General features: G+C 40.4%; 1 protein-coding gene across 1 annotated transcript; it reads right to left on the bottom strand.

Moving 5' to 3' along the window:
* Nucleotides 1–652: 652 nt before the first annotated feature.
* Nucleotides 653–7,015, bottom strand: rbm7 (RNA binding motif protein 7). Its single transcript, XM_034605526.1, has 5 exons — nt 6,790–7,015; nt 6,344–6,506; nt 4,504–4,579; nt 1,826–1,919; nt 653–1,618 (listed from the first exon to the last, which is right to left on the bottom strand). The coding sequence occupies exons 1-5, from the start codon at nt 6,880–6,882 to the stop codon at nt 1,292–1,294; spliced, it is 753 nt and encodes a 250-aa protein (XP_034461417.1). The 5' UTR covers nt 6,883–7,015; the 3' UTR covers nt 653–1,291.
* Nucleotides 7,016–22,954: the final 15,939 nt, after the last annotated feature.

Here is a 22,954-nt window from a genome sequence, read left to right as displayed (position 1 = left end):
AGAGACATAAGCACTTTCGGAAGGGTAGATTACGACCTCAACGCGCTCATTAAGGGATTGTGATCATCCTTTGTTGCAAGCAAACCTGAACACGGTGGCATTAGTGCTGAAAGGCCTGAGGGCAACATGAGAATGTCAGGATGAAGGGGCTTCAAATTCTGGGATGGTGCAAGAGACATCGTCTTGAATCAAAAAAAAAAAAGTGGTGTAAAGACTGATTCTGATTAAAGACGAGAATAAACCTGGACCTAATTGCACGTTGTAAAGTGAACAGAGTGGGTGACGAACCCACGTGAAGACTTGAAAGCATCCTAAATAGAAAGGTCAAACGTGGGAGCCGATCATGTGGCTCAGTTTATATTTAACATCTTAATTGATTGAATGAAAGGATGTGTGTGGCGCCACCTGTAGATTACTCCATAACCGCTGCACAAGTGTATTAGTTACACACGGGCCATTTATAGGTGCCGATAAGGCCGTGTGTGCACGCATTACAGCATGTAGCATCAACATACAATAGCTCACTTAGTTAACTCACACACACAGACACACACACACACACACACACACAACACAGGGAGACCCGCAAATAGCATTCATGGTGTGGAGCCAAGAGCCTGGCATTTGTAACTGCGGCCACATGAAAGACAAGGCAACAAATCACTGATATTGCTTTATAATAATGAAAATGTTCATTGTAAAACAGTTTGTCGTACAGACTCAGAATTAAAAAATAAAAAGACTTTTTCTTTTTTTTAGAAAGAGCAAGGTCATGTGATCTAACAATAAGAAAGATGGTGCCATATTGCAGTAAAAGTGGTGCTGGTGGAATCTTTAGCCGACACTGTCATTGTTCTTTTAGTGGCAAAATACCTGAAGAGTTAAAAATTCTGGCAGCACCATTCAAGACGATTTGCATAACATAAAAACTGGCTGACACTTTAAATCATTTTTTTTCCATGTCTTTTGTCTTCCAAATATGACTATGAGTCATGTCTGATTCTTTTTTCTGTCCTTGCTCTCAGGGTAACACAATTCTTCACCTCTAAATATTTAGCGACAGCTTTGAGAAAAACCTCACATGAAAGTAGTTTACAAATTTAAAAACGCCTTAAAAAGTAAACAAAAATGACCATAAGGCATAAGTTATTAAATCTCTCCCACTGGTAGGATCATGTACAAACAACCTGAGTACACATGTGAGTTTATCAACTTAATTCATGCTCTTCTTAAGGAAGCTGTGCACAAATCTGTGAAGAACTGAAGTCTTTACAGAAATCCTCAGTACGTATCAGTACCGCCGCCATCTATTATCCTGGTGGCCACGGTTGCTGCCCCTGTCGTCATAATGTCTGTTTCCGCCTCTGCCATCATGGTGACGGTTGCCGCTCCTGTCGCTCTGGTGCTGATAGTTGTCCCGGTTGTGTTGCTGGTGACGCCCAGAACCGGACTCGTCCCCGTAGCGCTGGCTTCTGGTGCCGCTGTTGGCGTTGGTCGGATGATGCCGATAGGGGCTGTTGTCCTGTTGTCTCGAGTTTCCACCTGAGGGCGGCTGCCTCTGCTGAGTCTTGGAGAAGCCGGAGTTCAACTGCTCGGCCTGCCACATCATGTTGTTCATCTACAGATGAAGAGAAAGGACAGTTAACAGGGCCTGTGTTTCCTCCTGTTCAATGAAGCCAAAGAGCATGTTTCTATTGCTGTCAAATTGTATAGTGTAAACATAATTTGTTACTTAGGAACAAAACTAAAATTAAGCATTCTTTATAAATAATTCTGTCACTACATAGCAGTGAAGCCTCATTATAAAAGTGGAAAAAAAGCTTACGATGGCATGTTTCTGCAGATTATCGGGCGGTGAAAAGAGTCTCTGCATCTGGGGCGGAGGAGTATATGGTGGAGAATTGAAGTGGTTCGGCGTCCTGTGAGAGTAAAAAGAAAATATTTTGTAACACCAACCCAAACAAGTCTACACAGTGTCAGGTGTACATAATATGTACCGACAACCAGGCACAAAATCCATGTTTGACTTCTCAACGGCTGTGATTATTTGAATTATATCACTTTTGCATATATGAAGAAACCTTTTCAAGTCCCATTCATTTACATCATCAGACAGCTGTGCAATGAGCCATGGCAAAAAAAATTAGGGGGGCAAAATAAAAAAAATTAAATGTAAATTCTGCAAGTTCTTCTACCAGTTTGACCAAGTTGAATTCAAGGCTTTTTAATGATGAATGACACGATTAGCCAAACAGAGAATAACCTTCTTTCTGTCTTTCCTACAGCCAAGCTGAATGTAGCCCAGGCAATTCTGACCAGGGTTTTGGTATCAGTCATCAGGTCCACATTGGTTTTGTTTATAGTTTTATTAGTGTATTAACATTAAAAATTATAACAAAATTATACATTCCGCCGAAGCAGTTCTCTAAAAAAAAGAAACTAATTTTAAAAAAGGACAACGGAAGTAAAGTTGAATAAATTATTAACGTGATTAAAATCTACCAAAAATAGTTACGGCATAGTACAGAATATTTCAACAGATTTAAGACTTAAAGATTTGATAATTGAATTTAAGACCCCATGGAAACCCTGGCAGACACGCATACAGGTGATGAAAATTACTGAAAGTTTTTTTTTTGTTTGTTTTTGTGATCACACCACACAATAATTATCACAAAGAGAAATGTTTATGTGTATTCACACCAGTGGAAAAAAAACATTTCTCAGCATTTCAAGCACATTATAACTGTCTATCAAACATTCTGTAAACTCAGACCTCCAGCTAAAAGCAAGCAATACCTCATCCAAGAACATAAATGAGCAACACATAAATCATCCATCCAGCCACATATTATTACAAAAGCCTGACAGAAAAGCCAAGTAATGTGACATCCTTTCTTCTCAGCGTTTAGTGCCAAGATCTGTGATGGAATCTGATAAACGAGTCCAGCAGCACTGATACAAAGCCAAGTCTGACAGATCAGATTCCACGGAACTAGATTTGCAACTGAAGTTTAAATCAGAGGGCTGTTCACGAGTGGACAACTTCTGGCTTTCATGGGAAGCGGGTGTGTTGTGTTGCTCATAGGTTAAGACAACACAACTAGCTCTGTCCCCAAACCAGCAGTGGAAACTAATGACAAAGACGGAGTTATCTGATCAAAACAACTTACTGAGAAAGTAGGAAGCAGGTCAATACAGACTTACTTTTATACTAGCAACCATCATTCGAGACTGCAAAGGATATCAAGACCATCTGTCCCACTTAGTGAGCCAGACTCATGAGGAGTTAAGCTCAAAGGAACCTGGCTAACCAGTGATCCTCACTTTGAGATACAGGCTCCCACATTTATCTCTGGGCACATGCCATTGTCTGCTTTGGTCCGCTCATCTTTTTTTGATTAGCTGGGAGTTAGTCAAAAACAAAACAAAATTCCCATTCCTGATATATGATCAAAAAAAAAAGTCCACGAATTAGACAATAGAATTATTTTAAAACTCTTATTTTCAAGGAATTGGACTGAACCAACTTTTTCATTCCAATTGAAGTAGAACAGTACAAGAACTGTCTGGCAAAACATGCTGTATATACATTGCACTCCCCAATTCATCTCTGGTGCCAATATGTTCAGGTTTTCCAGTAAGGGCCTTAAAACAGGCGCTGCTATTTGGCATGAAGCGTGGAAAGGACTGCATACTGAATCTTCTGTGCGTCGTGTAAATACAAACCAATTTAATTCCACATCTTGTGTCAGAGCTCCAATTTTAAACACACGCGACACTGCCAAGAGCATGAAAACTTGCATGTCTAAATTATACTCAATAAGTAGGAAGCACCTAACAAGCACACAGTGGAGTCGTGCTTCAAAATTATTAACTGCTGACAAACAAGGAAAAAGGCTGAAAAATACGTCAAGACATCTTTTACTTCCATTATGAAACTGCGGCCAGACTGTACTATAGCCAGGACACTAATGGCAAACACTGAGGTACATGAGGGTTTGCACCAGCAGCCTTCTTTAACAGGTGTGGAATGTAGTCACACCTTGCTCCGGTCGATTGGCTTTATACCAGTTTATTCTGACACAGCCTACACACAAACTTATTTTAATTTTCTCGATCGACATATGGTCAAACCGCACTGGTTTTATGAGATGAGACGTTTACTAGTATGAGGAGGAGAGGGACTGCTGTCTGCCAGGGCTGCAGCCTCACCTACTGGCAGGCAGCTGTATATCATTTTAACAGTCTCAGGTGTACAAGAAATAGAAACAATTAATTGAATGTGTAAGCGTTTAACTCACTGATCACTCCATGTTGACACAGTTAAGTGTACATGCTCTACCTATGAGCACACCTCAAGGTTCAACTGAGAACCAAAAGGAGAACAGCTCAAAATCAAAAGGCAGGAGGGTCAAAAAATTCCAGTAGTTGCTGTTATGCCAGTGATGCTTTTTGTTTTGTTTCTGGTGGTGCACCAAAAAACGTTTGAGACATTCTTACCTCTGGCCGTGGGGGTTTGGAGTATTTGCAGGACTTGAATTCTGGGAGTTCCCTGGACTGCTGCTATGACTGCTTCCTATGACGGAAGAAGACACAGTTTAAGAAAGAAAAAAACATTCATTTGAAAAGAAGACTTTAACTAAGTCATACATGTTATTTCTCGTAAAAAGACAAAAATTAAGATTAATAATATTGTTCAATAGTATTCTGACTATGTGGCTTAAACCACCACCACCAAATTGGCACCAAATTAATACAATGGTAGGTTTCCATAAAATGTTGTGTAGAATAGGATGAAGATAAATAAAATATGTCTCTAGAGCTGCAACAATCTTAACAGCAGCAAAATCACTATAGTTTATAAAGAATATCTCTCTGGGAGCAAAATAAAAAAGTAAAATGTCAGTAAATTAAACAACATTCTTGACATAAAAACATTGAGCGAGGATGAATGAAGTTGAAATTAATTCAAATTACGCTAGCAGTATATATACAGAAATCTTTCCCTGAAGATTGTTTGGAACAGTTCAGTATTAGCTTAGCTAGTGTGCTGGGGTTCAATTATACTGCGGTGGCCAGCAGTTGAAAATGTCACTTTTCTACATGTTAAAATTTAAACAAAAAACTCTTAGGACTCTTATTGACTGTTTATTTGCAAAGGTTGTATTTACACTTACAGTACTAATAGTGTAGTTGACAATAAAGTACATCAGAACGCAGCAAAGAAAAATCTGCATATTTCTATCCAGATCATCTGGTTCAAGCATTTTGCTCCAAAACTCTGAAAATGGTATTGAAAACCCTACATGAATGCATGGCATACATAAATATATATTATTTTTAAAAAATCATATTTTAGGATGTATTGCTATGTATTTAATGTTCACCTTCACACTGCCCTGACAATGAAATTACAAAACAGCAGCAACGCTACTTCACAAGAGGATGAAATGCATCTCCAGTGCCAGGCTTGGGATAATTCTGAAACTGAGGTCTGAGGTCTAACCTGCTAGAGTCTAGTCATCATTCAAATTTGAACAAAGATGAAATACATGACTGAACCTCTCTTTTTCTAAAATGGGATCATTTAAAGATTGTTTTATTAATTGATATTTATAACCATATGTTTCCGACATAACTTGGGAGCACTAGTGCTGTTTGACGTAGATTTAGTGAGTATTTGTGCACCACGCATTGTGCTATTTAGCCAGTAAAATAGGAAGCAGTTTTTCAGATCCAAACTCAACAGGGTTATACTCCAGTGTTTTTCTACGACACCTTGATCCTTTACAACCATTTTAGACTTGAGGTCGTTAAATGAGCACTTCTCATTAACTATGTACTCCTGGAAACAGTCTGCTAGTCAATCTAATTGTAATTTTATTACATAATGCCAATATCTGTGTCGTTGAGACAAAGCTCAATCACATGGAAACATGACAAACTGTGCACGCCACACAAAAAACTAAATTTAAAGTTCGATGACAGTAGCGTTAAATGCTTGTTAGCACAATTAAGAGCTACCTAAAAATATTTATGATCGTAATATGTCAACAGTTTGATTCAGGATGAATTTAAAATTTTGCAGAAACCCTGTGTAACCACTAAACCCTAAAATAAAGAATGAAGTTGAGATTGGATTTTAAAAAATAAGGAAGTAAAGAGGTTAATAACACTGTCAAATGATTACTCACTGATCCATCATTGTACAGGCATGTCAAAGTCATGTGTAAATACGTATGACTTGCCGTAACTCCATTAGATTAATATGTTCCGAGTGCCGTAACGTCTGTGTGTAGAACACATTGTTACCGATAAAAACAGTAAACAGTCATCTCACCCGATCTGAACTGCACATGGAGAGTTCTGCTGAACAGCGACGACCCGTCGAGCAGCTCCATGGCATACGGCACAGACACCTCGTGCTTGTACACAGCAAAACCAAATGTTTTCTGTTTCCCGTCCACGTCTTTCGGGATCTTGGTTCTGATGAGAGGGCCTGCCTGTAAAAACATCAATACAGGTTTGAACACAAAGCAGCAACCAGCGCAAGCTACTGGTTGCTAGCTAGCTTGCAAGGCTAGCTAGCTAGCTATAAGTAAACATTAACGTATCTTCGAATTATCTACAACGTGTGCACAGCAACAAATGGCGGTGCAACATGTGTAAAGAAACAACACAACGTGACATTTCGGGCCATTTCGACTCTGACACGGTTTGGGGTTGTTAGCATTATGAGTGTTGTGCTACACCTGCGCTAAAGCTAACTGTTAGCGACGACAGCACCTGTAAAAAGAGCTCGAACAAAAGCTCCTCCGTCACCCTCTGGTCCAGGTTTCGGATGAACAGCGTCCTGTCCGCTTCATCTTCTATTCCCATCGTGTTTGTGCAGATGGCGACTCTCCCCCCAGGTGGTTTCACGTTGTAAACAGCGCTCTGCTGTTTATAGACGGAAGGCCTTAGTTTGCCGAAAAGTGAAATGCCTTAAGACGTGAGCTTCTGTCGTGGTGAACAGCGGCTACTTTACGACAGTTTAAATCCAGTGTGGCGGTAAATCCAAGCTCGACCTTTATCCGTCAGACAGCTCATGGGCTCATAGGGCGGAATATCCCCAGGTTTAACTATACATATGTAGTCTTCGGCTACATGGTGTATTTCTTATGTGGTGAGTAAGATTTGTTTTCATAGTAAACCAGACAAAACAGCTTTTAAAAGGTTTTTGAGAGTGAGTTTTATCTTAAATTGACCTGCTCAGCTCCAAGTTCTTTTTATGGTCACAAATATTTATTATAATATATATAGCTTCTTATGGATATCGAAACTTCAAATAAAACACAAAAAAGCGTAAATAGTGTGACCATGAGCCATACATACAGGGACCCTAAAACAGTAGCAACGTAGTTCAGTCGTCGTCTTGTTATTTACACCTCAATTTTTCCTAGTGAAATATATAAAATGCCTTCTATGTAAAGGAAAGCATTCATTCCTTATGAACTGTAAAACAACGTCAAAGCAGAAAATGGCTCTGAACAAGAGAATACAAAGATTTGTTTTGGTTGGTTAGGAAGAACCCTGCTGTTAATATTGAGGTGATATAATAAATAGTCATTGTTGATTTTCAATCATGAATACTGACGTCTGTAAATACACTTAAATACATTTCCCATATTATAACACTCATTCTTGCCAGAAGTGCCTTTTGAGTACTTCAAGCTTTATGTACTAATTTCTAGATCTGAGTGTAAAAAACTATATCCATTCTTCATTTAAAAAAACTATGGTTTTCTGAGAAAGATATAACCTGTCCATGGCACTCAAGGCCTTTTTCACAGTAACATTTGACTTGTCACAGTGGGAAAAGTACTAATGACACTAAAGGTCCCATGCTGTAGAAAGTAAGATTTGCATTTCTTCTTTGATCACACAGCCTATATGTAGAAATTGACCCTTAAAATGAGCCGACAGGACTTCAGTAATTTTGAGCCTCCAGCTAGGTTGACCCACTGTTCCACCTTTTTGGATTCGGTTTCTTAAACACCTTTTAAGACTCTTGTAGTGTTGTCGTCTTTTGTTCAGCTGCTTCAACACTCTTTTCATCTTTTAATCTTTATAATCCTACATTCGTCTACCAATTGTTGTGTGTGGACTGCAAACGTGCTAGCTATTTAACACCTGAGGTCATAGCTCAGAAATAAAGGATTAGCTACTTGATGGCTTTGTGCTGCACAGGCAAAGCATATTTCTTCGACTCTTGTCGTCCCAATTGCCTGGCCACCCACCTCCCTGATTTCCTTCATGATTTCAGATTTTGTGACCACACACATGACTGGTCTTCATGCACCCTGGCACTTTGGTACTGGAGGAAGTAGCAGCAGAGGCGATTGAGCTGGCCTCGGGGCAGGAGACTCCAACATTCCTCCATTGGACCTTGACACTGCAACACCACACAGGGTCACATGCCTACCAGATGATCCAGGGGTTCGTACCAAAACTGGGACCAAGCCTCTGGTGTAAAGGTCCGCATCAAACCGAGGTAGAGCATCTTAGTCCAAAGTCGACCATCTATACAGCTCATTTCACCTCTGACTGACCATTGGCATGTGCATTTACCGGTGAGTTTTACCATGCTACAGTAGTAGGACAAAGTCTTTTTGCTGTGGTTGGCCTGGCTGTGTCACCCAGAAAACAACCAACTTAAAATGCCTTTTTCTTGCTAGAAGGGTGAGAGGAGATGTAAAACTGCATAGAGATACATAAAACCTCAAAATGAGATGCCTAAAACAACAAATATAAGTTCTTACGGGTATCAAAACTTCAAATAAAACACAAAAAAGTGTAAATAGTGGGATCGTGAGCCAACTTGCAAAATACAGGGACCCTTAAACAGTAGCAACGAAGTTAAGGTGTTACTTACACCTCCATTTTTCATAGTGTGAAAAAAAAAATGCCTTCCATGTAAAAGAAAGCATTAATTCCTTATGGTGTACTCGTGGTGTACAAGTAGTGCTCAAAGACAGTTATGAATGTTGCCTTATATTTGCACACATTTCATTTTCAGCTCTTCTGTTGACTGTATAATGTTCATTCTTTTAAATCGTCTTTTTTAGGTTTTAATTTATTTTATTTTCATAGCCCCTCCATTGCACGGAGTTCTTCACAGTTAATGTTTTCTAAGCTTACCACCATGGCTCACTCTGATTGGGTCAGTGGCTTAAGAGCCTGGAACCGAGAGCCTCTGATTCTGGCGACATCACTGAATGTGGAGGTCAAGCGAGCGGCACGAGAGGCTTGACTTCCACCCTAATCAGCTGGGCCTCGGTGTCTGTCCTCCATTTTAATTACATCAATTTAAACTATAATGATTTTCTCCTTCATGCCTGGGAAGGATCCTTTACAGATTCTGACCTGGTAAAGCCCAAGTAAGAGAAACACAGATGGCACAACTGCCATTACTTGAAGGCTCTTCTTTTACTTTTCTTGCATGTGATAGCTATTCTGCTCCTTAAAATCTCTATGATTTATTTCATGCAAAGGGTTCTTGCATAACTTATAGTGTTAGTCCTGTGGCAAAAAAAACCTGCAGTTTACCTCTAAAACCTTGGCTTTCATCATGTCTTGCAGCCTGTTGTGCACAGTTGTTAAGACTTGATGCGTTGGATGTATTGGCACTTTCTAATGACTTTAAAGCTGCAGGGCTGCAGTGGAAGCAGTAAAAAAAGCCATACCATAAAAATACACCTGTGCTGTACACTATTTGATGACTAATGCTCTTGAATCTATTTTGGGTCTCTACATTGCTATTAGCCCATATATCTCCCTGATGTATGTCCTCCTCCCATTTTATAACCATTGGAAGGATTTCAGGAGAGCACTCTGAAAGTGCTGCTCTACAGGACGATTGGAAATGAGGTCAATGAGTAAGTGAAATGGAAGACAAAACAGGCAGATGTGCTGAATCCGTAAAGCCCTTACCACTGCCTATGCTGAACACAGTGCAATGCATTTTGCTTAATACCGTTTGATGCCAAAATCAATTATATTTCTTCACAATAACCAGTTCAGTCATTCCTCTGGACTATGCTGCACTGTGTTACACTGGAGCGCCTGAAAAGCAGCAGTAGGTGGCAGCATTGATCCAGTCATCCTGGATTTTTCACTGTTGCACTGGCAGAGTCTTCATCTCTGTGGGGGATTTGAGACAGTTGCTGTGCACTGAGGAAGAAAATGTTTGTTTTTTTATGTGGAGAAAGGAATTGGATTTGATTGTCATAGGAATATCCTCTTTTCATGTTTATCTTTTAGCCTGTAGCCCACTTTCATCTTTTTTCCCTCATACCATTAAAGGATTCTAAATGGCTTGTTAGAGGGGGGAGGGTATTGTTGTCCACAAAACTATTTTTCTTCAGTGGTATATTTATTTTTTCAATTTAGGAAGAACGTTAACAAAGTTAAAGTCAGTGGTCCAAAGAACAAATTTGTATTTTTCATTTGTGGGATTGGTACTCAGTAATATGAGAATTCATAGATTCAATAAGGACTTGGCAGTATATACACATGTCTAACTGTAAGGGTGATTAATACATCTCAGGGTAAAATTGAAATGATTAGAGTTTCACGTCATATGTTATTATTTTTTGCAATGAATAATTAATATATTACATAGCACTGTGAGAGGGTTCCCGGTTTGAATCCCAGTTTGAGCAGGGGTCTTTCTTTGGGTTTTCTCCGGGTACTCCAGCCTCCTTGCACACTACAAAGACATGCTGATTGGGGTAAGGTTAACTGGACACTCTAAATTGACCAAAGATGAGAATGTGAGCGTGCATGGTTGTTTGTCGCTGTATGGTGGCCATGTAATTCGCTGCTGACCTGTCCAGGGTGTACCCCGCCTCTTCCCCATTGTCAGATGAGATGGATGGATATTTGCATTCAACCGTTCAAGTGTAATGCAGAAACTCACAGGTTTGTGTCCAAGACACCGGCAAGCACAGTACTGTTATTCCTTTTTACCTCTCTGTTGTTCTCGAGCAGAAAGCCACTGTGCCTATTTATCGTAGAAACAGCTGTACGCACTTTAGCTCAAAAAAACCAATCACACCCCACACTCATCATCATGAATGTTTATGCATCAGCTTCTGTTTTTGTGACTGCATGGGCTCTTGGATGCCTGAACACAAGACTTGGCTGCATTGAATTAGTTAAATGTAGGAAGGAGACAAAAAGAAAAAAAAGACTTGACAAAATGGGAGCAATGCTCAAGGGCAAGATGGCAGCCAGTGAACGGGAGAAGCGACAGGGCAGGACCCCAGAAATAGGCCATGACCAGCCACCTCTGTTGCTCTGGTCAGATCTGGGTGAAATCTTCTGGTGGTTTAATGCTGCCACACAGGGCTGCTATAATGAGGCTACATACACATACACACACACGCACACGCACACACACACACACACACACACACACACACACACACACACACACACACTTCCAATTATGACCTCTGGCCTGGAGGGTTTGGCGGGGACTCTGCAGTGATTGACTGGTGGCGAGACACATCCTTCTCCTTCACCAACACCCAACCTCGCTTTAGGCTCCAACCTACACACGACGCACCCCCATCCGCTGCTCTTCCCTCCTGGTCATTAATATTTATAATTCATGCGTAATGAAGTGATTTAGGATCATTAAATGCACATGAATATTTGTCGAATGAAAGTTTAATTAAGCCATTCCTCTTTGGTGGCGTGATGTCACTGAGCGGCTCCCCGTCTCAGTGCATCCAGGGCAGACTTTAATGACCTGTACCTTTTTTATAAGTGCCACTCGCTGCCTATCCAGCAACAACCCGGGACTATAAGAGTCTTATTGTACACCTCCTGTGCTGCTATTGGATAGAATCAATGGGTGGTTCGCATAGTTCCAGTGGCAATATCTGGATCAATCATACTTAATTCAGGATAGCAGCAGAATTGCTTTTGTGTTAATTATTCAGGACTGCAGTCTATACATATAAGCTTGCTTTTAGATAGTTGGGTAAGAAGCATATACATACTGCATACAATATGTCTCTGTAACAGTAGTAGTGTCCTGTGCTTTTATGAATGCGCAGTCCATATACAATATGCATATGATCTGTTCTCCCCATATAATCCTGCCTATGACTAGAGACAAGAGAGAAGCTACAGTGGTGCCTATTTGAGTTTCACAAATTCAACATCCTTTCCCCAGGAGAGTAATAATCATTCGCGATCAATCAGCTTCGACAGGTTTGCTTCAATTATTAAGTGTAGGAAAATGGAGGGAAATGTTCTGTCCCCGCTTTATAAGACAAATCTGATGAAGAGGCTCCCCCTCTCTCTCTTTCACACACGCATGGGCCTGCACACACACAAAAGTGCTCATCACTGGCAGCGTGCCACCCCACTTCAGCACCCTCGGAAAGCAAATGGATGCAAAAATCTTGTGAAGGGTGTCCGAGCCGCTCCGTTTCTACGCGGCTCTCTCCGCCGCTGTAACATTTTTGTTGTCTCGACATCAGTGCTGCATGTTTCTGCTGCCCTGACATGCTGCGACTTCATTTTCATTCTGGACTGCCCTCTGGCGTTTCATCTCCACTCTCTCAACACGCACACACGCACACATACACACACACACATACACATACACATACACACACACATACACACACACACACAGATTAAGGCAAAGATCCATCCTGTTGCTACAGTGCTGCAGTGCTGAGTAGCAGTATCAGAGAGAGAGAGAAAGAGGGATGTCTGGCATCGACCCCACACCACAAAAAGGACTGCGGCACGGCGTCCAAATCCCATTTTTCCTTTCCATCACTAAACTCAAACAGCGGCCATTATTCCGTACATACCCAGAGATAGTGTCCGAAGACTAATATTAACAGAAGTGTGTTGGAAGATTTCCTTTAAATAGATTAATCCCTTTACCCCGCTCCTCCCATTACCTCTACCTCGTTTACTGTTCTGAGAAGTGTGGTGTCAGCACATTTCCAATGGCCAGGCTCACCCCTGACACCAGCCTGTGGAGGTGCAGAATAACGCCATTTGCCAAAGGTGCCATATGGAGGGTGCTTCATAACCGAGGAATGGAGGTGAAATGGCCGTCCTATAGAAGAATAATTAAGAACAGGATCCCTATAGCATGAAGCTCATCCCATCAATGAATCTCCAGCCTCTCTGGATGCTCCATACCTAAGTCCTCTCCGTTCCTCTGCTGCTGCTTTACAAAGCCTCAAACACCTTCAGAGAAGATAATGAGCTTTGTCAAAATGAAACTGCCCCCCCATCCTCCAAAAGAAACGCATTTTCCTTCACCATTAGAATAAACAGGGGAGTGTCCTATATCCCTGCTGCTGAGCAAAACATGCCACCACATTCAATACTGCAGCCTATAACCTACAGCTAAAAAACGAAATCTTTCCAGATGATTAGATTATGTTATCCCAACTCCTCGTGATGCAAACATTTACTCTGTATAAAACCTCCAGATCAGAGCTCTTCCTTTTAATTTGCACTTGAGTTCAGGCTTGCGATTTGACCGCCGTCAGTGATGTAATTGCCCCGAGGAAGAACCCTGCAGTCAGTCAGACTCAAATCTGTTATGTCAGCAGATTGAACAGAAGTGGATTAGGTCTAAATTTACAGTAGATACAGAAGGAAATCCTTCAGTTGTGACAAGACAACACGACTGTTCTAAAATAGGAGCTCCACTTGATCAAATACCACTTGAGATGCGGAAAATTCATAATTCCACTAAAGTGGCGGTGTCATCATCCTTGCATGTTTGTTGTGGTTTAAAAAAACATTGACTCTTATAATCCATTCATCACTGGCGCACAGTTAAGAGGCTGTTAAACTACCCTAGGCACTGGCTAAAATTGCGAGCTCCAAGAAGTCAATGATGCAAATGAAATAAAATTTCATTTAGCCCTGTCAAGTCGGCTGGGTGTTTATGGAGAGCGGAAAAAGGTCAACATGTTTTTTTTCTTCCTGTGTTATACTCTAGATTTATATTAATTGATTTCAGTCGACTACTTGAATCAAAATACCGGCCTCTTATTGGTGTAAAAGTGCAGAGCTAACCTTCAAATTCACAGTAAGCTCTCCAGGAGACCTCGGGATTGTTGTTTTTTTCTTCCTCAGCCCCAGCATTGGCCCTTTATCTTCACTGTCAGGGTAAAGCAAATTATTTCAAACCCATGCAGGAGCAGCTCTAGGCTGTACTGTGTTCCTTACCGCAGAATAATAGAAAGAAAGGTTCAAGAGGAATTTGACATATCCGGCAGGATGGGACCATGTCAAATCCATTGAAGGCTGTTTCAGGGGTTTGGATCTGTTGTTGTCACAACTAATATTGTGTGGGCCCTCTATCCTTGGCTTCTGGGGTTCTCTGTGTGTACAAAAACATTCAGCATTTTCCTTGGCATTCAGCTATGTATTTTTTTCATTTGGGAGAAGAGGTGTGTAACTACTACAGAACATGTAGAGCGGGATGTCGCTAAGTGAGAGAATGGACCTAAACCACGATCCTCACATTTTTTCTCTCGTTGTTGCTCTATAAGAAGAATATTATGTATATGAAATCTAAACAAATAGTAGTGCACTAATTTGCGTGTTTTTTTTAAACTAAAGAAGCTTAAATCAGCATAAATGACTGCTTATAAGACATTATGCCTACAGTCACTGGGACAAATATGCTTTTAGATCTTTGCCTTCTCTGTTATGACCATTAGGAGTATGCATACGGATTTCCTGGATGGCTGTGGCCCTCCAGGCTGCCCTTTAGGCACATGCCCCGAGACCTGCAGCTGGAGGACAAATGTCACAGAGGAGGCTCATGATCATTTCTGCTCATTGGTCTTTTAAAACATAGTCCATCCCATAAACTGCATATAAAAATACACAAAGATATATAGCTCCTCTAGTGTGATGCCAAATAATCTTGATCGCCCTAGTGGTTGGCTGCAGTACATGTTATCAACATCGCCATAAACATGAGACATGGGCAAAACTAAAAAGACAAAAAACACATCAAATACATTTTTCTCAAAGATGGTTTCTGTAATTTGAGGCTTGTCACACTGATGTATGTCCAAGTTTTGATGCCATCAAAATGGGGTGAAACATCATGATTGACAGCTGAAACTGAATCCCAACTGGTCCAAAGCATGTATATACAGAACCTCGATAGAGTGGCTCCACTCCACGATGGCTCTACTGGGCCAGACTCGGGCCCCAAAAAACATCAAACGCAAAAGATGGCGGCATATTTATATACACTCTATGGGACATCTCCATTACAGTGCTGGGTTGCACCTGCTATTTCATTCTGTAAACACAGAAAACTGCATGAATTGAATACAATTTCCGAATAATATGTCTTATTTCAAGCATGGAGTTTCTTTTGCCTGTCAGAATGGGACATGTTAACATCAACAGCGATCTGACATTTATTAGGTTTTGACATGGAAGTTAGGTGTTTTGAACAGAATACTTCCAAGCATACAGGGTTCAGCTCACATAGTCTGCTGCTATAGTGAATGTGTGGACATGGTATTGAGACAAAAAGTATGAAAATGATTGTAAATGATCGTGACTGCATTTTTTTATATTCACCATAAATATTTGACAAATCCAATGGAGATAAATATGTACTGTGTTGTTTGTCAGTTACAAGTGAGCTATGACTTTGTTTTTTGCACACATTCAAACAGAGAAGGGACATTCCTGTGACATTATGCCCTTCTGCTTTCCATTTTCCCACAGCACACTGATGCATGCAACAATGCATCAGTTGCCTGCCCAACTAGATTAAAGGGAAGAACCGGGATCTTCCAAAAATAGCTCTTGTATCAAAACTCCCAGCAGCTGCTTCATGCTCCACCCAGGGATCATACTCTATCAATCTTTCAACCATTTATTGACGGGATGTCCACATAAATTTGTCTGATGGACGTTGGAGTGAATGAAATATTAATTTTATATTCTCTGCCTGGTGTTCTGAAATGTAGGGGAAAGGTCTGTCCCCCTGGCAACAAAAAAGCAGCGGTTCATACATTAACTAGCAGATAATGTTGATGGAATGCAGAAGAGTAGAAAACGTATTGATGGCAACTGCTCATATGCCATATGCACGCACTGTAGATAGGAGACAAATGACAGGAGAGTGACATTGTAATATGGACAACAAAGTGACCTAGTTATTATTATCAAGACTAAATAATACAGCCATGCATTCAATTCCTACAACAACACGTGGAACATGCTAAAAGGTTCTTGAGGACTGTAACAAACTTGAGTTTTTCCCAGCAATTTCAGTGCGGCAGTATTTGCACACATTTTATGCCTCCGCATTAGCAACTGCCGGTGGCCTGGCGCATTATGTTTTCAGATTGTCAGTCCGTGTCGCCGTCCCATTGTTGTGAACACAATATTTAAAGAACGTTTAAAGGAAATTTCTTTCCTTTAAATGGTACAAATGTTCTGTTGGACTCAAGGATGAACAGATTCGATTTTGATGGTCAAGGGTCAAGGTCACAGTGACCTTACAAAACACATTTTTTACCCTGTGAATGCATTATGTAAAGGACACCTCAAGAGAATTCTCTTCAGAATTAGCACAAATATTCACTACGACTTAGGGTTAGGTCTTAAAAACATGTAGTGTATTGTCGACAAAGATAATAGCCATTGGTTGCATTTTGATATTAGTGGAAATAAAATGACAAAGTGAGTCGTTGCCCTCTAACTGCAGCCCTTGTAAGGGAATGTCAAAGAGAAATACATAAGCATATTTACACTTTTATTTTCTTCAAACTGACGGCAATGTAACTGTGATTGGATGCGGCACCAAGGTTACTCCGTGGTTTGATGCTTCCTATTTAAAATCTGTCAGCAAGTAAATAAATTATGCACATCAATTCACGCAGCTAGTACAAGAAAAATGCTGTTGAGTGTAATTATAGCAACAGATAGAGATGGGAATCAGAGGGGTGTTGGGGGTGTTCCATAAATCATATCTGTACATTGTACAGCTTCGCATGATGGTCTAATAGCAAAACATGCTTCCACTTTATGGTACCACGTTCCAGTCTCGCAATCAGGATACTTAAAGCGTGTCGCCATGCAGGGGAATATGTAAATAGTAGATTTATTGTTTTCCTTATTGTGGTTTACAAAGAGTCCGGACAAAGTCATGAGCTGCAGCATAAACGTATATCAACAGACTTTCGGGCTACGGAGAAGAAATATATATATATCATCGACGAACAGATTGGAATTCAGATTCAGCAGATTCTGAGACATAACGAGTGGCGTGAGGAGATTTTAATGATGAAGGACTAATCCCAAACCAATTCTTAATTCATTAGCAGGGTCAGGCAAGTGTCAGGCAAGAGTGGTTGAGGCAGCCTCACTGCAGCACAAGACTGACAGCAGCAGAATAAGCAGCACTTACAATGATATATGACTTTATTAATAGGTGACACGTGATAGGGGGAAAAGGTTGGGACCATCACCACTCTGGTAGCAACACCCCACCCCCTTGCGATCCCAATGTTTTAATTCCATTATGATGGAGGAACGAGATAAGCGAGCTGTTTGGCAGGTCAAAAAAACACTAACAGAAATCAATACTGTTATCTGCTACACAGCAGCCCAGTGACTAGAATAACAGTATAAGGACATAAGTGTTATTTACAAGAGCTAAATGAATATGTTTAAAACTTGAAATGACCAACAAAAATAAGAAATCAGCCAAAGAAATATTTTTTCTCCTTATGAATATTCTTTGTTAATATTCATTTTTGGTAAATAAAATCCACATCTTTAACTTGTTCACCCTGCAGAGCCTTGCACTGTGGGAGGTCTCCTTATTATCTTGTTTTAATATTTTCCATCTGGCTAATGAGGGCTTATTTTCATTGTGCCCAGAGGCGCACTTGTTTGTATTGTTGCATTCCATCACTTGGTTAAATGTTAATTGAGTTTTTCATATCATTTGTGCTGAGTTAATGTCTCACTCAAAGGATTTCTCCCAAATTAGCTTTAAGGGTCTCTGCAGGTGTTGCAATTCCACTCGCAGTGCTAGGTTCTACGCATAATTGTTTGTTGTTAAACCATGTTTCTTCTCTTAATGAGCCGTCTGTTGTTGTTAGAACAGGGAATGGAATTGACCTACTGCCTATCACAGAAGTGCTATGAGCTGCGTTGTCTAAGGAAATGATCAGTTTCATCCCAAAATGTAATCACTGCAATGCAGGATCTGTGAAGCATCTGCGATTTTTACAACCACATTTGTACGATTCTATCCATGCATCAATTTCTCGTTCTATTTAAGATAATCAATGGACTGCAACCTTTGAAACCCTGTCTGTCTCGTGGTATTACTCTCATGTATTTCAACAACAATACTAACCCCATTGGGATGAGTAAGCTGTGTGTACCATGCAGCTAATGGATTGGACAAGTTTAGAATAGTAAGGGGTTTTACAGTTTGTTGAACACAGCTGAGAGCAGAAAAACACTAACCTTAATGGATGAGCTTAAAGTTGACATATTATGCTCATATTCAGGTTCATAAATGTAATTTGGGTTATTACTTGAAAAGGTGTACATGCTTTAATGTTAAGAACAAACTTCACTTTCCCTGTTGGGAATGGTCAACTGCTTTCAGTGTGTGTGTTAGCCTCAGCTTTCGGTTTACCTAGCTTTGTTAGGGGGATAGCCAGACTAGCCACTCAGCATTATGCTAATATGGGGCATTGCGTTGGCACATGACATCATGAGAACCCACAAGTAGTCTGGCTAATGCTTTAGACTAATTTGGGGTATTATGATGTAAATTGGCATCACAGGTAGCCAGAAGTCTTGGGCGGACAACTGACGAGGAGTTTCAAGAGCTTCAGGAGCAGGGTTTTCTGTCAGGTACAGGAACTCCCTTTATTGTAGAGTTTAGTTTTTTTAACTTTGCAGACATTTTACTTACAAACAACCTCATTATATTGAGAATTCTGGCTCTAGGGTCAATAATCAATTTAGTCAGAGTCAGTGACATTGGTGCTAAGGTAAAGATGTGAATCAGCAAGTTTTCATCTGTGCACAGCATTGGATTTGAAATCAGGGCTTTAGAGTTTGCAGTTTTATAAAGCCATGCAAGTACACTCAGTGATAAGTGAATGGAGAAGGATGACTGGTTTGATCTACATGTGATAACAGGATGGTGTTGACCAAATTAAATCTCTTATCTTATCTTGGATATGTGTTAATGAAAGGATCCGCTATTATTGTATCCTTATCTTTATTGGTTTATAAGAATGGGGATTTAATATTTACAGGACCTCGTAATTAACATTTCTTTAATAGTGATCTGTAAAGGATAAAAGTGTATATACATGTATTATTTATAGAAGAAACCCATAAATCGCAATGGTACATTGGCAAAGTTAAACACTGAATAGTAATGCGATGGAAGCCTGTGTAAGGAAATAGAGTAGTAGAACTACAGTGGTGAAATATAAAGTAAATCTAGTGAAGAGGCAGCGGTCGACAGCAGCAGTGACGAGCAGGGAGAGCAGTGTTGAGGGAAGAGCTGCTCTGAGCATTGCCCAAGTCATGCTCAGGGCTATGAGCATGTGACTGAGGCAGTGTAGGTACTGCAGTGGCTGCAGCTGGTAATTACCACTGTATCAGCAACATGTCCACTTTGTCGTCCATTTCATTAGCTACGCATCCGCTCCCAATATACAGTGGTTCAAGTATTATTATTATCCCCCTCCCCCTTTTCTTTCATTATATCATCTCTGATAAGAGTTAACAAGCTGTGGATGAAGAATGCTGCATAGTTATCAGAGGTTTGGAAAAAAGATTCACAGCTTGTATCTGTGTCACACATACTTTCAGTTCCGCAGCATATTGTATTCCATAAAATACCATACATTAATGATGTTTTCTAGTCGACCACATCACCCAATCCCATTAATGTGTGTAAGATAAAGCCTCCTGGCTTTGTAACAGTGCTGAATAGGTTAAAAACCTTATGTGGATATATTATTAAAGCTGCCCGGCACCCTCCCTCCTTCTCTCTCTCTCTCTCTCTCTCTCTCTCTCTCTCTCTCTATTCCACTCCACTATGCATGGTCCACACACACCAGTGCGGCAAGCAGCCTGCATTACTTTTTGCACTAATACACAGTGGAAAGTTTTGTTCAAACAACAAGACCTCCCAAAGGAGCACCTGCTACCTGAAACTTAAGTAGGTTGGATAGCCACAAGCAAAGCCCCACAGCAAGCAACAGTGGAGGAAACAGTGTAAATTACTAACGCATGAATAAAAACATACATTTGAATAAACATTCTTTCCCTCGCACATTCACAACCACAAGCCCACCATCAAATGTCAGTTTTTTTCAATATTCAGAGGTGCAAGAGCAATGATAAAGGTTTTATTCTGCTTCAAAAAAAGCACTTGAGCTCACTTGAGTCACACTCAGTTTGAATGAAAACAGATTTAGACTTTGTATGAAATTTGTGTTTTGGTGACGTCACACTTGATCCAGACTCTCTGAGGCCAAAATAAACCAATCCAATGAATTTTTGGTGTGAACAAAATATTTGTTATTTATTACTTCAGTTCTAATGAGAGATAGAGGACACATTGGGGATCATAGTCTCAGCATGTTGGGAATGTGAGGTCAGCGCTGAACACACAAAGAAATTTGTGGTTGTCACAGCATGGAGCCATTCCATCTGTGCTAAAAGTTCTACATTAACTTCTCTAGTCGCGTAAAAATATTGAAAGTAAAAGTACATGTCGAGTGTAACTTACTCCCTGTAATGCAACTGTCTGCTACGTCCTTATGGCTGAGTCTCTGCAGCGGCGTCTCTGCGGCTGCTGGTGTCCTTTTCTCTCGTTGAAGGAGGCGGGGCTTAATGTCACTTGTCCTCTCTGTTTTGATCAGGGGATAATTTCCCACCTCGTTATTGATGACTTTAACAAAAATTAAAATAATTATGTAAACATGTAATGTGCTGTATTTAAAAAAATATAGTGGAGTAGAGAGTACAGATATGTGCTGATATATGTAGTGTAAAATACAGATACATGAAAAAATGTACTTAATTACAGTAATGCAGTTGTTGCATCCCACCACTGCTAACCATAAGGGTTAGTCATAAGATTCAATCAGTTTAAAGACTATAAAATAAAATTTTAATCCCAGAGTATAGGAGTTAGTATATGTATGTACAATCATCTCATACACTTCAAACTTGGCCACAGAGTTCCAACTTGACAAATGGAGTGCAAATTAAGCCGACAAATTTCCTGATGATATGAAAATGTCAATCAAGATAATTTGTACCTCCCTCACTATGTTAGCTGCAAGGAGCTCTTACTGTGTACAGTCGCATGTGACATCCTCCTAAGCTGAAAGACTATGAGCGAGTGTGCTGGAGATGGTTACCCCTGCTCATCATTTCTCACTACCTGGCATAAATCATCTTCATCCAATTATAACATAGGCTGTAGCCTAGATAACGTGGTTTTACCACGGGACGGGGAAAAGATCATTCATACAGGAGTCTTTCACAGTGAGTAAGAGTTTGATTTAATTTGGGCTTCAACGGGGCATGTCCTTTTAATTAATGGGGCTCGGCTGAGCTGGAGATGGTGCAGCGTTTTAAAATGCTAAATGGTTTGTCAGATTTGCTCTTGCTTGCTTAAAAGACCCTACACCCTTACTACATTACCAGCACACACACACACACACACACACACACACACACACACACACACACACACACACACACACACACACACACACACACTGTCAGTAGTGTTAAACTCACTCTTGGTGGGTGTGATTAATTTTGCCAGTGCTGAATAGTTGAAGTGAAGGTGTGTGTGTGTGTGTGTGTGTGTGTGTGTGTGTGTGTGTGTGTGTGTGTGTGTGTGTGTGTGTGTGTGTGTGTGTGTGTGTGTGTGTGTGTGTGTGTGTGTGTGTGTGTGTGTGTGTGTGTGTGTGTGTGTGTGTGTGTGTGTGTGTGTGTGTGTGGATTGAAGGAGGTGTTGAGTTGGTGGACTGATGCCTCATGTCATCAGCAATCTGGTGTTTGGCAATTGTTTTCAACAGGTCCAGTGATGTAGAGTTGTATTGTTCAGGGAATGGGAACTACACCACAACAGGATTTAGCCTCCAAATTTGTCCTGCATGAGGAAAGGCCAGGACGGACCCTCTTTTAGGGTAGTGTCAGATGGAGGTTACAGAAATGGGTGGATGACGAGAGGTTTCAATGTGGGAGAATGTGGTGACAAAAAGTAAATGAGAATCAGCTGTAATTCACTGCTATTAAAGTCTGAAACAGTTTAACGTACAATGTCCTGTCTTCAGAATAGCACATGAAGCTGTTTGACACACATGCAGGGATTTCCTCTGGATAAACTACACGCCTTTATGAATAATCAAGATGTCAGAAGAAGTAATGATTCTCCATTAGTGCATCAGGACATCATAAATTTCTAAACACCAGTTCTACAGCATGGCAAATTAACCTGGCTGCATTACTGCCGGGTCGTCCTTGTAGATATTTGTAGCCTTTGGTTGTTAAATATATATTTCTTTTAGGAACAGATAAGCCTAGCCAAACTTATACAGTTTATTCACATGTACCCGGTAACTGGCCCTTTGTATTTGGTTCCAAATTGGAGTAGAGTTTAAGTTTCCAACACTTTAGAGGTCCTTGACGTTTTTGATACTCTGTTTGACAAAGCCAAGTTAGCAGTTTACTGCTTTTCCTGTCTTCATGCTTTGCTAACATAAGCTAACCAGCTGGATAGCTTCATATTTAGTATACAGATGTGGGTTTGATATCAGACATTTTATTTAAGTCCTGTAAAGAAAGTGAATATGTGTATTTCCTAATATTT

This window comes from Hippoglossus hippoglossus, chromosome 13 (assembly GCF_009819705.1).
Source record: "Hippoglossus hippoglossus isolate fHipHip1 chromosome 13, fHipHip1.pri, whole genome shotgun sequence".
Classification (NCBI taxonomy): domain Eukaryota; kingdom Metazoa; phylum Chordata; class Actinopteri; order Pleuronectiformes; family Pleuronectidae; genus Hippoglossus; species Hippoglossus hippoglossus.
This window is presented reverse-complemented; position numbering and strand designations above follow the sequence as displayed.

Excerpts from the sequence above, each read along its gene's own strand:
- rbm7 (XM_034605526.1), bottom strand. The coding sequence starts at position 6,882 with ATGGGAATAGAAGATGAAGCGGACAGGACGCTGTTCATCCGAAACCTG. Across the intron at positions 4,580-6,343 it reads CCATGTGCAGTTCAGATCGG|GAAGCAGTCATAGCAGCAGT; the intron begins GTGAGATGACTG and ends CTTCCGTCATAG. Across the intron at positions 1,920-4,503 it reads CCAAACCCCCACGGCCAGAG|GACGCCGAACCACTTCAATT; the intron begins GTAAGAATGTCT and ends TTACTCTCACAG.